Raw genomic sequence first — 15,393 nt, forward strand, 5'->3', positions numbered from 1 at the left:
GGTACATGGATAGAAGGGGTATGGAGGGTTATGGTCCAGATGCAGATCGATGGGTCGAGGCAGATTAACAGTTTAGCACAGACTAGATGGGCCAAAGGGCCTGTTTCAGTGCTGTAGTGTTCTATGACTCTGTGACTCCGCCATCAGATTTCTAAAAGGTCCACAAACCCAAGAATGCTCCCGTGTTATTCATCTTTCACTCTATCTATCCATTAATTAATTTGTTTTGTTTATCTATTATTTATTTATTTAAATGACATGGTAATTTTAAAAATATCTTTTGCTGCCACAAAACAGCAAATTTCATGACGTGTCGTCATAATAGATCCGATTCTGATACTGAAAAAAGTGAATAGTATATCTTTATGGAACAGTAAGGGTTAATTTTTTTATAACTCACTGCTGCAGATTATAAAATCTGTGTTCCTAACATTTCATTCCATAAAATGTAAGAAGCAATAAATTGCCATTTTTCTTCAAAATCAGAGTAGACAGTGGAGCATTAGAAGGCACCTGGCTGTTCACAGATATGCCTGAACAACATCTGTCGGCAGCTGTGACAACGCTGCAGATTATCTGAGTTTGTTGCCATGCCAACGCAGGCCTCTTCTCCCGGTGCTGTGAGGTGAGCCAGTGGCAGAGATGAGCAGGCTGACTGAGCCTGGCGAGGTCCTCGCTCAGAGCACCCAGCGTCCCGTGTGAGGATTGGGGCGGAGGCGGTGATCGGGACGACTGGAAGGGGTGAGGGTTTCAGGGTCACGGCCTACCTTTGTGATAGCCATGGCGCAGCTGTAGCCCGCCATCTCAATCAGCTGCTGCTTCCCGAATCGATATTCCTCATAAAGCTCCTTCTCCATTTCCTTCGCCTCTTCTTTGCTGCAGGGTACACAAGCAGGAGGAAGTAGTCAGAACACAAGGCCTGGTGCTCAGGGGCAGTATCCTGAGTCATTCATGGATTCAACACCCATTCCAGAGGGATGAGCCCATACACCGTGTCAACCTTCTAAGTACACCTCTGAGGGAATAGAACATAGAACATAGAAACCTACAGCACATGACAGGCCCTTCAGCCCACAATGCTGTGCCGACCATGTAACCTACTCTAGAAACTGCCTAGAATTTCCCTACCGCATAGCCCTCTATTTTTCTAAGCTCCACGTACCTATCTAAGAATCTCTTAAAAGACCTTATTATATCTACTGTGACGAGAATACACATAAATTAAGATGTTTGCTGGCCTGGGCTAGCACCAGTGGCATCAGCAGTTGGTCTGCCACCTGTCCTCAGGGGAGGGAGAGATAAGGAACACAATGAAGCAGCATTTGGAGATGTTAATGAAGGAGCCACCAGTCTGGGTATTGTCAAGATCACTGTTTGAAGTGATGGACAGGCGATCTGGAGATGTGTAATGAAGGGACGGAAGAGAGAGCTGTCTAGAGCGGCTCCCCCTTTGAACCCTGAACTGTTTGAAGTGATGGACAGGCGATACCCCAGCAGGGGGATAAAAAGGGACAGGTTCGCTAAGGCAGGACACACATGACACCACGAGGTAACGAGACCCTGGAAGCGGTGCCCCCCCGCAAGTCGGCGGGAGTCGTTTTGGAAGGCTGGTGGCGGAACCAAGCCTTAAACGCACAGGGTGGAAAGGTACGATCAGCGGGAACCCAGTGTGTGTCCGCCCTTGCTTGGGTGCCGGGTTCACTGCAGAGGATCGACCGCATCTGGAGGAGGGGTCACAGTCAGTGACCTCAGGTGACATCACAAAGGACTCGCCCGAAAGCTGCTTGTGAGCAATATTGCCGGTCTGTGAGTGGAAGCCATTTTGAATGATCATTCGTTCTTGTTCTCTCTCTCCTTCCCCCCACATTGTCCATCGCCACGGCAACGATTACTGCGAACTGAACTAAATTGAACTGGACTTTGTGTCACTTTGAAATCGGTCATTTACCCCTAAACAACGATAGAGCTTGATTGATCCTGTTATCTTAGTTCTGTGCACATGTGTGTTTATCGTTGCTGAACTGTTGCATTTATTATCCTTTCGATTACTGTGTTGCTTGTTTCTTTGTTGAAACTTTCTAGTAATCCAGACTCCAACTGGGTGATCCATTTCTGCTGGTTTGGCAACCCAGTTACGGGGTACATAACACTACCTCCACCATCGTCACTGGCAGTGCATTCCACGTACCCACCACTCTATGTGAAAAACTTACCCCTGACACCCCCTTGGTACCTATTTCCAAGCACCTTAAAACTATGCCCCTTCGTGTCAGCCATTTCAGCCCTGGGAAAAAGCCTCTGGCTATCCACACGGTCAATGTCCCTCATCATCTTATACACCTCTCTCAGGTCATCTCTCATCCTCCGTCGCTCCAAGGAGAAAAGGCCAAGTTCATTCAACCTATTCTCATGAGGCATGCTCCCCAATCCAGGCAACATCCTTGTGAATCTCCTCTGCACTCGTTCTATAATATCCACACTGTTATACTGTCAGAGGGGCTGCCTGGGAGGTACAGCCACTAATACTGAGACCACTTGATTTGCAGGTGATCAAAGAAATGGAGTTTGAAGGCTACAGATATTTAAGGATTGAAGGCATGGAGGAAATTCCAGATACAGGTCGGAATGAGGCTATGGACAGACTAGAATTAGTGAGAATAATAAAATCGTGGTCTGGATGTGGACTGAGGAGCTCAGGCAAGGTGGATACCTGTGATAGTCAACACAATGGCTCACCCAGTAGAGCCACTGCCTCACAGTGGCAGGGATCCAGGTTCAATCCTAATCTATAATGTTTGGAGTTTGCCCATTTTCCCTTTGACTGAATTGAATTGATTTTATTACTTACATCCTTCACATACATGAGGAGTAAATATCTCTACATTATGTCTCCGTCTTAATGTGTAATTTAAAGTAATTTTTAATAAGTAGTATGTATTTCCCCTGGGTGCTCTGCTTTCCTCCCACATTATCAAAGATGTGAGGATTGGTAGATTAAATAGCTGCTGTAAATAGCTCCTACAGCACGTGTGAGAGGTAGAATCAGTTTATGTTTGATGGGGAGTTTGGGAGTGTCAGAAGTGGGTTAGATGCAGTTCTAAAGAAGGCCAAACAGCGACCATCAGGAGTTTGAAGAGATTTGGTATGTCAACAAATACACTCAAAATCTTCTATAGATGTACCGTGGAGAGCATTCTGACAGGCTGCATCACTGTCTGGTATGGAGGGGCTATTGCACAGGACCGAAGGAAGCTGCAGATGGTTGTAAATCTAGTCGGCTCCATCTTGGGTACTGGCCTACAAGGTATCCAGGACATCTTCAAGGAGAGATATTTCAGAAAGGCAGCGTCCATTATTAAAGACCTCCAGTACCCAGGGCATGTCTTTTTCACATTGTTACCATCAGGTAGGAGGTACAGAAGCCTGAAGGCACACACTCAGTGTTTCAGGAACAGCTCCTTCCCCTCTGCCATCCGATTCCTAAATGGACACTGAACTCATAAACACTACCTCACTTTTTTAATATATATTATTTCTGTTTTTGCATGATTTTTAATCTATTTATTATACATATACTGTAATTGAACTTATTTATTATTATTATTATTTCCTTTTACATTATGTATTGCATTGAACTGCTGCTGCTAAGTTAACAAATTTCACGACACATGCTGGTGATAACAAACCTGATTCTGACTCTGAGTAAAAATGAGTGCTTGATGGCCAGTGTGAATGGTGGGCTCCAGATGTCCATGACTGAGACTGAGTTCTGATGAGCCTTTACATTCAGGGGGAAGGTTCAATTAACCTTTAAACTGATTGCTCAATTAAGACTGAGTTCACAATTAACTGCACAGCCTTCAAGGCAGAGAGATGAGAGAGCTAAAGGAAGACTGAGGAAGATCTTGGGAGGACAAGCAATAACATCGGTGACAAAATGAGTCCCCATGGAGAGAGGTTTGGAGTTCGGTTTCTGAGGACATGAAGGAGAACAGAGGAAGAGAAGGGCGAGGAGAAGATGGCGGCGCAGCGCGCGCGGCCGCTCCAAATTGATATCGTATTTGTGAACTAAGATGCTGTGCACAATCCTGATTTGATGGAGACAGCCGTGAAAAGCACAGAGGAACATCTGGAGAAACTTCTGAAATGCCTGCTTCGCTGCTGCTGCTACTGTGCGATAGAGAATCTCCAGAGGGTTAGGCCCCAAATCCTCGGCTTTGCCTATTGCCTGTTGCCGGGGCCGGGGTCGAAGCGATCAGTAGAGGTGGTGCTTGGTGCATCGGTGTCAGAGAGCTAATTGGAGGCTCGAAGTTTTCGGACGGACTCAGAGTCGGACTGTGGTCGGGTGCTTCCAGGGTGCTGCATTGGCAAGTTTACGGTGCTGGAAGCTCATGGCAGGAAGAGTTTTCTTCCTTCAACCATCTGCGTGAGATTATGGGACTTTCAAGAGACTTTGAGACTTTTTACAGTGCCCATGGTCTGTTCTTCTATCAAATTACGGTATTGCTTGCACTGTTGTAACTATATGTTATAATTATGTGGTTGTTGTCAGTTTTTTTAGTCTTGATTTGCCTTGTGTTTCTGTGATATCATTCTGGAGTAACAAATTGTATCATTTCTTAATGCATGCATTACTAAATGACAATAAAAGAGGACTGCGTGTCCTCATAATCTAATAATCTAATCTAAGAGTATGCAGAGAATTCCTAAATCCTGAGGCAGAAGCCTAACCAAACCATCCCCGGGAGAGGAGCAGGCTGAGTAATACTGAAAATTCCCAGGAGTCTCCAGAACACTGCAGCGAGCAACCTCCATGAGGAGTAATCATGGTAGTATGAATCAAAATCATATGAGAACAGGTTCTGGGGCAGGCTAAGATGCTCCAGCAATCAAAAAAGAGCAAGAGGAGTCATTAAGTAGTGGTATACTTTTGGGAGGAGTGACACACTGTGGAGATTTGGAGAAAGGAAGGATGGGAGAGGGATATCAGTGGGAAATGGCTCCAAAGGAAGGGAATCTATTGAGGCCAGGAGCATATAGGGGAGAAAGGAAACATGGCAGGATGGGAGACATGAGGGGAGATAGAAGGAGGAAAGTACAGGGAAAGGGCAGGTTTGAGGTGGGAGATATGGAGTGGAAAGATACAGAGGAGGGATTTGAGATTTTGGGTGAAAGGAGACATTGGGCTATAAGAAAGAGGGATGAAAGGGAGAGAGGTGGAGGAGTGAGGCAAGGAAGGATATGGGAGAGGCACGGGAAATCTAAACTTGGAAGATGAGAGGAGAAGTTTCTGGAAAGTAGAAGTGGAAACGGGGTGGATGCAGGAGTGGCAGAAGCACTGAGAGAGTGAACAGGTTAGAACTTGAGCTCTAATGATTTGTTTTTATCCAAAGTTGGTCCATCTCAAACAGAATGACTGTACTGTAGGCTGGGATAGCTGATTACCCGTATCCAGTGAGATTCCTGTGGGAAAGTCTTCTGAGCACTTTCCTGAGGTTGATTTGCTGATGGGATGGAGAAAATTAGAAGTGTTCTGAAGCACAAGCTGGCGCAGAAGCACAAAGCAGCTCTTTCTCCATCCACTCATCCAGTCACATTCCAGCTCAGTGTGATCCAGCACAAACAGATTTGACAGAGCCCCCCCCAAGTTTAACCAGCTATACCTTCCATTCTCTGCCATCTGCAGTATCTTCCTGTTTATCCACCAGGCCTCTCCAAATCTGTTTTTTTTTTTCGCACCATCATTAACTGACCCAGCAATGGCCATCATGTCCCAAGTTTCAAGCTGTGGAATAATTTTTTTGGCCACCTACATTTTCTCTCCTGACCTGACAGCCCTGCAATAAGTCAATTGATGTTTTATTGCATTGAAGGCATTCTACACTGAAAGCTGCAGTTATTAACACCGAGTCAATCAATATACTTGAAGGTGCCTGGAATTGCCAGGCAGAGAAATATTCGGTTCAGTTTACAATATCCTAGTAGTTAATCAATGCTATAATGAGGTCATTGACTGATCTCAGTAATCAATCTTAGTCAATGAGTCCACCACAGCCTATGGAAAGAGGTGCGGAGAATCAGCCAAGAGCACTTTCGGAAGCAGAGATTCAAACTCTCCATCTTTCCCAGAAAACACACTATAATATGCAAATACTGACTCACAGTGAAAACCAATGACCCCAATATTTGAAGCAGAACATGCTAGCTGAACTATTCAAATCTTTAATAATGATTTAATTAGTCTTTTTTGAAAAATGGCCGTCTTGGTATTCTTAGCAAGAGAGACTTTCAGTGTGAGACTTGAGTCCCGTGCATCTTGTGAGAGGGGTTTGATGATAATGGGGTGGCTTTCTAGCATAGTGATTAATCTAACGCTTTATAGCGCCGGCGACTCAGGTTCAATTCCTGCTGCTGTCTGTCAGGAGTTTGTACAGTATGTTCCCCGTTCTCCCCGTGACTGCGTTGGTTTCTAGCTTACTTGGTCACTTGGGTGTATTTGGGCAGCCGGGCTTGTTGGGCTGGAAGGGACCTGTCACCATCTTCTATCTCTACATTAAAAATAACAAAAATAAATGCTGCATTAGCTCTTCTCGGGCTTCCAGGTTGGGTCCAGGTATTGATTTTAACCAACGTGTCAATGACAAACTCTGCCACCTTTCATCAGGGGTGATGGCTAGGCATCTCTAGTCCAGTGATATATATACTCAACTCCCATCGTCTGCTCCTCCTGAATGGCTAGTCCTCAACCAATCAGGTATCTGCTGTCCCACCTTGTTTGAAATCGTATTCTAGTTCTTACCTATCATGAGACCTTTCCCTTTGTTGAAATTCTTATACTCTAGTCCTATTTCAATAGGTTCTTTCACCAGACGGTTTCAAAAGCCATTGGTGCGACATGGTAGTTTTGTGCCGTCGAAGTCAATCCTGCGGTTATTGCCTATGCAATGTTGTGCTCCCGCCAATTCCTCTGGGTAACCCAAATGGATATGCCTCTGATGCTGGCCTCCATCTGGCCGATATACGATAAAAATAAATAGCATTACAGTGCCAGGAATAAGTGAGTGAGCAGCTCAATGACCCCAAGCCTCGTCCTCTACCTAACAAGAGTCCTCTCTTATTTTCCAATGCCAAGCATATCTCCTTACCCTTTACATTCCTGCACCTCCTGTGGTGCAATAACATGGGAGAAAATTAGAAGTTGTACTTTTGTGGCTACTTTGCAACCTCTGGACATTCCAGGGTATTTTACAGCCAATGAAAGGTGCTCACTGTTGTAATGTAGGAAGCTAATATATCCACAGGAAGGCGAGTTAATTAATGATATAAAAGCAGAAAATACTGCAACTAGTTCTGACGAAGCATCATCAATCTGAAATGTGAACTCTATTTCTCTCACCAAGGATGCCTCCCGGCTGCTGACGTTGCCAAGATTCTCTGTTTTTAATTTTGATTTCGAATTCCAAGCGGCGATCTCATTCAAATGTATGCATTCTTAAGGTGCTCCGACAGCATAGATGCAAGGTTGATGTTTTCCCTGGCTGGGATATCTGGAAGCAAGGGTCATGGTTTCAAAATAAGGGGTCAAGCATGCAGGACTGAAATGAGGAGAAATTTCTTCCCCCAGAGGCAATGAACCTTAACAATTCTCCACCATACACATCATCATCATGTGCCTTGCCGGATGACTTGGGTGTTCTTTGTCTAAGACCATGATTGTCCTTGCTAAATTTTCCTACAGAAATGGTTTGCCATTGCTTTCTCCTGGGCGGTGTCTTTACAAGATATGGGTGATCCTAGCCATTATCAATACTCTTCAGAGATTATCTGCCTGGCACCAGTGGTGGCATAACCAGAAATTGTGATATGCACCATCTGCTCATACGACCATTCACCACCTGCTCCCATGACTTCAGTGACCCTGATCAGGGGCTGAGCAGGTGCTCCATCTTACCCACGGGCGACCTGCAGGCTAGTTGAGGGAAGGAGCACCTTACTCAACTAGCGAGGAAACTTTGTCACATGGTGTGAGCAGAATTATCTGCAGCTTCATGTGAAAAAGACTAAGGAGCTGGTGGTAGACCTGAGGAGAGCTAAGGTACCGGTGACCCCTGTTTCCATCCAGGGGTCAGTGTGGACATGGTGGAGGATTACAAATACCTGGGGATATGAATTGACAATAAACTGGACTGGTCAAAGAACACTGAGGCTGTCTACAAGAAGGGTCAGAGCCGTCTCTATTTCCTGAGGAGACTGAGGTCCTTTAACATCTGCCGGACGATGCTCAGGATGTTCTACGAGTCTGTTGTGGCCAGTGCTATCATGTTTGCTGTTGTGTGCTGGGGCAGCAGGCTGAGGGTGGCAGACACCAACAGAATGAACAAACTCATTCGTAAGGCCAGTGATGTTGTGGGGATGGAACTGGACTCTCTCACGGTGGTGTCTGAAAAGAGGATGCTGTCTAAGTTGCATGCCATCTTGGACAATGTCTCCCATCCACTACATAATGTACTGGTTGGGCACAGGAGTACATTCAGCCAGAGACTCATTCCACTGAGATGCAACACTGAGCGTCATAGGAAGTCATTCCTGCCTGTGTCCATCAAACTTTAGAACTCCTCCCTTGGAGGGTCAGACATCCTGAGCCAACAGGCTGGTCCTGGACTTATTTCATAATTTACTGGCATAATTTACATATTACTATTTAACTATTTATGGTTCTATTACTATTTATTATTTATGGTGCAACTGTAACGAAAACCAATTTCCCCCGGGATTAATAAAGTATGACTATGACTATGACACCTCCTTTGGTAGAGAGATATCTCCACCCTGCCACCCTAGCTTCTGTACATTGAGGACGGTGATTTGTAGATATTAAAAACACTAGAAAATCTGCAGATGCTGGAAATCCAAAGCAACACACACAAAATGCTGGAGGAACTCAGCAGGATAGGCAGCATCCATGGAAAAGAGTAAACAGTCGACGTTTTGGCCTGAGACTCTTCAAAGGAAGGGGAGAGGTCAGAGTAGGAAGGTGGGGAGAGGGGAGGAAGAAGTACAAGGTGGCAGGTGATACGTGAAACTGGGAGAGAGGGAAGGGATGAAGTAAAGAGTTGGGAAGTTGATTGGTGTAGGAGATAAAGGGCTGGAGAAGGGAGAATCTGATAGGAGAGGACAGAGGCTATGGATAAAAAAGGGAAGGGGGAGGAGCACCAGAGGGAGGTGATGGGTATATGTAGATATTAGGTGAATAAAAAGATAAAAGGTTAATATTGGAAAGTAGAGCTGAGATTAGTCTTACGGAGTGCTCGAGCAGGAACTAGGGACTGAATAGTCTACTCCCGCTTCTCTTTCTTTTATATTCTTTATTTCCAATACCAGATGTGTTTTTGCTAATTAATGACTACTTTAATTAGTGGAGGTAAATAGTTTGAACTGACAACTTTCTTGCTCCAGAGTCAAGACACTTCCTACTCCTCCCCACGGTGTTCCAAGGGAGTTTGTTTTGTCATGGATTGATGAAGGACCTCCCTTCATTACATAAAGCAACCTAATGGTTAAAAACAGTGCATCAAAACACACTAAAAGTCTTTAGCAATTTGGAGCTTGTGATAAGTTTGGCTGAAATTTGGGATCTGATGTCTAGACAGATGATCTTATCATCCTTATGAAAGAAGAAAGTTCCTTTGGCTCCAATATATTTTGCAGCAAATGGGACCATAAGCATGTGGTTACTTCATGTGTTAAACATGAACATTGTGTCATGGAACCTTAAAGAGAAAGAATTCTTTGCAATTAATTTCTGGGATTGTTTATATGACCACTACTGGCTGAACATCCACAGAACTGGCCAAGAGAACTACCTCACTTGTTCAGAAACTGGCAATTCAAAATATTAGTGAAACTTTAAAGAGTTAAGTTAAAAAAAATGTTGCATAAACCCTGGTTGACCAAGGTGTTTAAGAAGCATAAAGGAATTCAGTAAGTAGACATGGAGAGATGGGGCCAGATCACACTGGGATCAGAACAAGCCTTCCATTCACCCCTTACGGGATGCCCTCAGTCACAACAAGCACTTGAAGCCCAATAGTTCCCTGTGTCCTGCTGGCCTTGTGGTTGTAATTGGTCTGCAAGACAGGTGTCCGTGAGCAACAGCAGAGCTTCTGGCGGTGAGATAAAGGCCCCACCTCCTACCAGCTCGTTGGCATCTAACAGCTCATGTAGTCTCAAAAGGCTTTGATGCTCCAGATTTCCAGCAACTGCAGTCTCTTGTGTCTTTCACTCTTTCTAAATGTCTTTGGTGAGTCATTCACACCACAGTCAACATATGGAAACTGCAAACGTAATTGGACACAATAATACAAATTAAAATAAAATAAATTACCTCATTGACCTTATTACTGACGGTCGGCGATTCCTTTAAATGGCCACTCTATAGGAGCCAGCTGTGGCTGGCATACTGATAGAGCGACAGATGTGGTGGCCTCCAGCCCCCTAATTCTGTACATCATGGACATAGACCTTAAGCGTGGGATGGACTGTCATCTCTCCTCCATCATGTTCCATATTTCTGTGCTGCAATTCAGAAGAAGCCCAGACCACATGCACATGCCCACTGCATGTAGATGGTACTTCTACCAGGAACAGGCAGCCAGCAGTCCATAAGACCGTAAGACATAGGAGAAGAATGAGTCTGCTCCGCCATTCCATCATGGCTGACTTATCCCTTCCAACCCCGTTCTCCTGCCTTTTCCCCATAACCACTGATGCCCTGACTAATCTATCAACCTCCACTTTAAATATACTCAACAACTTGGCCTCCACAACCATCCATGGCAATGACTTCCAGAGACTCACCATGGTCTGGCTATCGAAATTCCTTTTCATCCCTATTCTAAATGGACATTCCTCTGTTCGGAGGCTATGCCCTCTGGTCCTAGACTCACCCACAGCTTGGACTCCACAGCCACTGTATCTCAGCCTTTCAATATTCAAGAGGTTTCAATGCCACCTTCCCCTCATTCTTTAAAACTCCAGTGAGCACAGGCCCGGATCATGAAACCAGTCCTCATATGTTAACCCTTTCATTCCTGGAATCATTCTCATGAACTTCCTCCAGACTCCCTCCAATTCCAACACATTTTTTCTTCAATAAGGGGCCAGAATATGCTCACAATGCTTCAAGTTTAGTCTGACCAAAGCCTTATAAAGCTTCAGCATTACCTTCTTGCTCTTGCAGTCTAGTACTTTAACAGTGAACACTAACATCACATTTGCCTTCCTTACCACTGTCTCAACCTGCAAGTTAACCTTTAGAGAATCCTGCACATGAAACCCAAAGTCCCACGAAATGAGCCCACAGCCTCACCGATCAATCCTGGCAATGTGGGTCCCAGGACTCCTGCACCTTCTCATCCAAGAGCGGCTAGCGAGGGGGAAAGCTGGTTAAACACAGGCAGATGGCGCTGAACACCCGCCCATCTTCCACTCTCGTCCATGTCAACTTCAACCTTGCTCCACGCCTCAATCAGAGAGAAGCAATCGGGTCAAACCTGTGCTTGCACCCCATCTCCAGGCCGCACACTCTGCTCCAAACCTCACCAAACTCCCTCAGAGACAGCAAAGCTATCAGCCCAACAACACACCATCAAAATGTAAATTGCAGGTTCCAATGGCACACGGCTTCGTGGGAGAATCATATTTGAAAGAAAAGAAGAAGTAAACAAGTTTTGTGAACTGTCTGAAGCCTGAACGTCGACTGCACCTCTTCCTACAGATGCTGCTTGGCCTGCTGCGTTCACCAGCAACTTTGATGTGTGTTGCTTGGCACTGATCGCGTTGTTTACTGGTGTCACCTTGACTATGCTTTTATTCCCTCTTCCAAAGTGCATGACCAAGCACTTCCCTACACTATATTCCATCTGCCACTTCTTTACCCATTCTCCTAAGCTGTCCAAGTTCTTTTGGAGTCTCACTGCTTCCTCAACACTACCTGCCCCTCCACTTATCTTTGTATCGTCTGCAGACTTGGCCACAAAGCCATCAATTCCATCATCCAAATCATCAACATATAGTGTGAAACAAAGCCAACAGCGACCCCTGCGGAACACCAGAGTCACCGGCAGCCAACCAGCAAAATCCCGACTCTTTACCTCCTGCCAGTCAGCCAATCTTCTATCCATATTGGTACCTTCATGGGCTCTTATCTTGTTAAGCAGCTTGTCAAAGGCCTTCTGAAAATCCAAGTGCACAACATGCTGACTTTGATCTACTTTATGATGCACCTCCAAGTACCCCGAAACGTCATCCTTAATAATGGGCTCCAACATCTTCCCAACCACTGAAGTCAGGCTTACTGGCCTACAGTGTAATTTCCTGTCTTCTGTCTCCCTCCCTTCTTAAAGAGTGGAGTGACATTTGCAATTTTCCTGTCCAATAAAACCATTCTAGAATCTAGTGATTCTTGGAGATCATTACTAATGCCTCTTTTGGAACCCTAAGATGTAATCCATCTGGTCCAGGTGATTTATCTACCTTCAGACCTTTCAGCTTCCCAAGCACCTTCTCCTTAGTAATAGCAACTGTACTCACATCTGTCTCCAGACGCTCTCGAACTTCTGGCATACTGCTAGTGTCTTTCACAGTGAAGGCTGACATAAAATACTTCTAAAGCTCATCTGCCATTTCTTTACCCCCCCCCCCCTCCATTACTATCTCTTTGGCATCATTTTGCACGGTCCGATACCAACTCTCGCCTCTCTGTTACTCTTGGGATATTTGAAAACATTTTTGGTATTCTTTGACATTATTGGCTAGCTTACCTTCATATTTCATCTTTTCTCTCCTTATGGTTTTGTTAGGTGCCTTTTGTTGTTTTTTAAAGGCTCACCAATTCTCTAACTTCCCTCTAATTTTTGCTACATTATATTTCCGCTAGTATAGTGTCACCAGTGAGGGATTCCTCCAACTCGGTCCAGAACTCACGGAGCCCGAGAACGCCCTCCTTCCATGGAGGGTGATTGGTCTTGAGGTCTTCGGGTCTGGACCAGGGGTCCACGTTCTCAGTGTGCTGAGCAGAACATCACAACGAGTGAACTGGTGGCCTCAGCTCATCCGCCTACAGAGGTGAGAGGAGGCCAGGTGTTGTACTGGCCCCTCAGGCTCTGCTCCGCAGGTCATGGATCTCCAAGGGTATAAAAACAACTCTGATGGGCAGCATTTGACAGCGCAGTATCTGGTCCATATCGCAGGAGATGGAGAGGTGGTGGGCAAGGCTCACGTTTCGAGATGCTGTGAGAGAATTCCTTCCAGTGACCGGGAGCAGACTCAGCTTTTACTCCACAATTATTCAGAAATAGTGAACAAAAAGGAGGGGAAAGGTTCCATGGAAGAACAAGGGAGCAAGATATTGTGGTCAGCCTCCGCAACCACCCCCTCCTTACTGAGATCAACCTGGTCGTAATGTTGAAGATAGGCACTGGACGGGAATTACCCACAGTTTTCCCACATTAACATTGACCAGATGCACACATTCAGGAGGGAGGGGCCTATGGGTGTCCAGCCTACCTTGGCTTACAATCGAGGTCCACCAAAATCTCTGAAGATAGATTAGAGCTTAATGAAATTGAGACCATTCTTTGAAATTTATGACTTTGCTCAGAGGGTGTGGAGAAAGTGGCAAGCGTCCTTGTCTCAGTTCACCCCAAGCGGCTGAGTAACAGAGGACCATCTGATCTATCTACAAGCTGCTCCCAGAGGTGCACAGACACCCTGATGTCAAGTGCTGCTGGAAGGTCATCAACTCAGTGGTCTGTTCAAAACTTGCAGGTTGTTCTGCCCAATGAGATGTCTGTAAGGGAATCCTAATGACAAGTGCTGGATATGGGGAAGCCCATCAAACAATAAAAAGGTGTATCACCCCAATGGAGCACATGAGAGGCAATGGTACTATGGTTAAAAATTGTTTAACAGCGTAGAATTTTAAATTAAAATGTTAGTGATATTAAATAACACCAAGTGTTTGACCAACACACACAAAATGCTGGTGAACGCAGCAGGCCAGACAGCATCTATAGGAAGAAGCACAGTCGACGTTTCAGGCCGAGACCCTCCGTCAGGACTAACTGAAGTTCTTTCTTCCTATAGATGCTGTCTGGCCTGCTGTGTTCCACCAGCATTTTGTGTGTGTTGCTTGAGTTTCCAGCATCTGCAGATTTCCTCGTGTCTAAGTGTTTGACACTGTTTTTTCCTTTAAAGTTTTATTCATAACTATGGAAACATACTATAACATTTTACCATGAAATTTGTTTCACTTACTTTCTTTTAATTTACTTCCCCTCTCTCTGTCTCCCTCTGTCTGTCACTCTCTTATTCTTTCTTAATTTTGTTTTCATTCCTTTTTTTCTTTTTTCTCTTTTCTCATTTTTCTTTATCCCTCTCTCCCTCTCTCATTTTGTCTCTGATTTCTTTTGTTTCTTTCTTTCTTTCAGTTTTTTCCCTTCCTATTCTCTATTGCTCTCTCCCATCTATTTCTGATGTTAATGCATTTCATTTTCTGTACAGGTAACGTTGGCCACCACCCCCACCACTTTCCTGTTAGCTGTAGTCACTCTGAAAAATAGACCAGACAAGGGAAGGTGGAGAAGATCTCCCAGGCACCCGGATGAGCGATTACTCATTCTGAAAAGCGTCAGCTCTCTGGTACATGGCTACAATGACAGTAAGAGGCAAGGGAGGTTTGTGGAGGATTCCTATCAATACATTCTCATCTTAAATAACAAAAGAAATTTTGACAACTGGTGATCAAAAGCAGCAGTCTAATACTGTGCGGAGATTCCTGTTGGTTTTCAGCTTATATTTTACAAATTTGCTGTCGGAGTCAATCTAACTTCTGCTGCCATGAAGTAAGGTTACAGACAGACCTATCACATCAGCTTGCATTTATTCGGAGACTGCAGATATTGGAATCTGGAGCAACAGACAACCTGCTTGAGGAACAGTGGGTCTGACAGCATCTTCCTCTCCTATCTGCAGCCCTTTGCTGTCTCCACCTATCAACTCCCAGCTGCCAACCCTAACCTTCTTTCCTCCATCCCTCCTCACTTGGTTCCAACTTTCACTTGACAGCCTTTGCCCTGCTTCTTCCCCTCACCTCTTTCATTCCAAATGAAGGGTCTCAACCTGAAACACTGAATGCCCACCCAACCCCTTCTCCTGCCCACTGAGCTCAAAACAGCTTTTCACATTTGTATGGTGCCTTCCGTGTATTGTGCCAATATATCACCAGGAACTTCACAGGAGTAGTGATTATGCAAATACCGACAATGGCAGAGAAATCTCAAAGGGAGAGGTTTAAGGAGTCTTGAAGGAGCAAGAGAGGTGGAAGTGTTTGGG

At 45.1% G+C, this 15,393-nt stretch overlaps 1 protein-coding gene across 1 annotated transcript in view; it reads right to left on the reverse strand.

Moving 5' to 3' along the window:
- yjefn3 (YjeF N-terminal domain containing 3) overlaps window positions 1-15,393 on the reverse strand; it is a 132,315-nt gene that overhangs the window by 31,236 nt on the left and 85,686 nt on the right. The window contains exon 2 of the mRNA XM_072244111.1: window positions 768-876. Within this exon, the coding sequence (XP_072100212.1) occupies window positions 768-876 (109 nt within the window). The remainder of the gene's footprint in view (window positions 1-767; window positions 877-15,393) is intronic.

Source organism: Mobula birostris, chromosome 26 (genome assembly GCF_030028105.1).
Source record: "Mobula birostris isolate sMobBir1 chromosome 26, sMobBir1.hap1, whole genome shotgun sequence".
Classification (NCBI taxonomy): Eukaryota; Metazoa; Chordata; class Chondrichthyes; order Myliobatiformes; family Myliobatidae; genus Mobula; species Mobula birostris.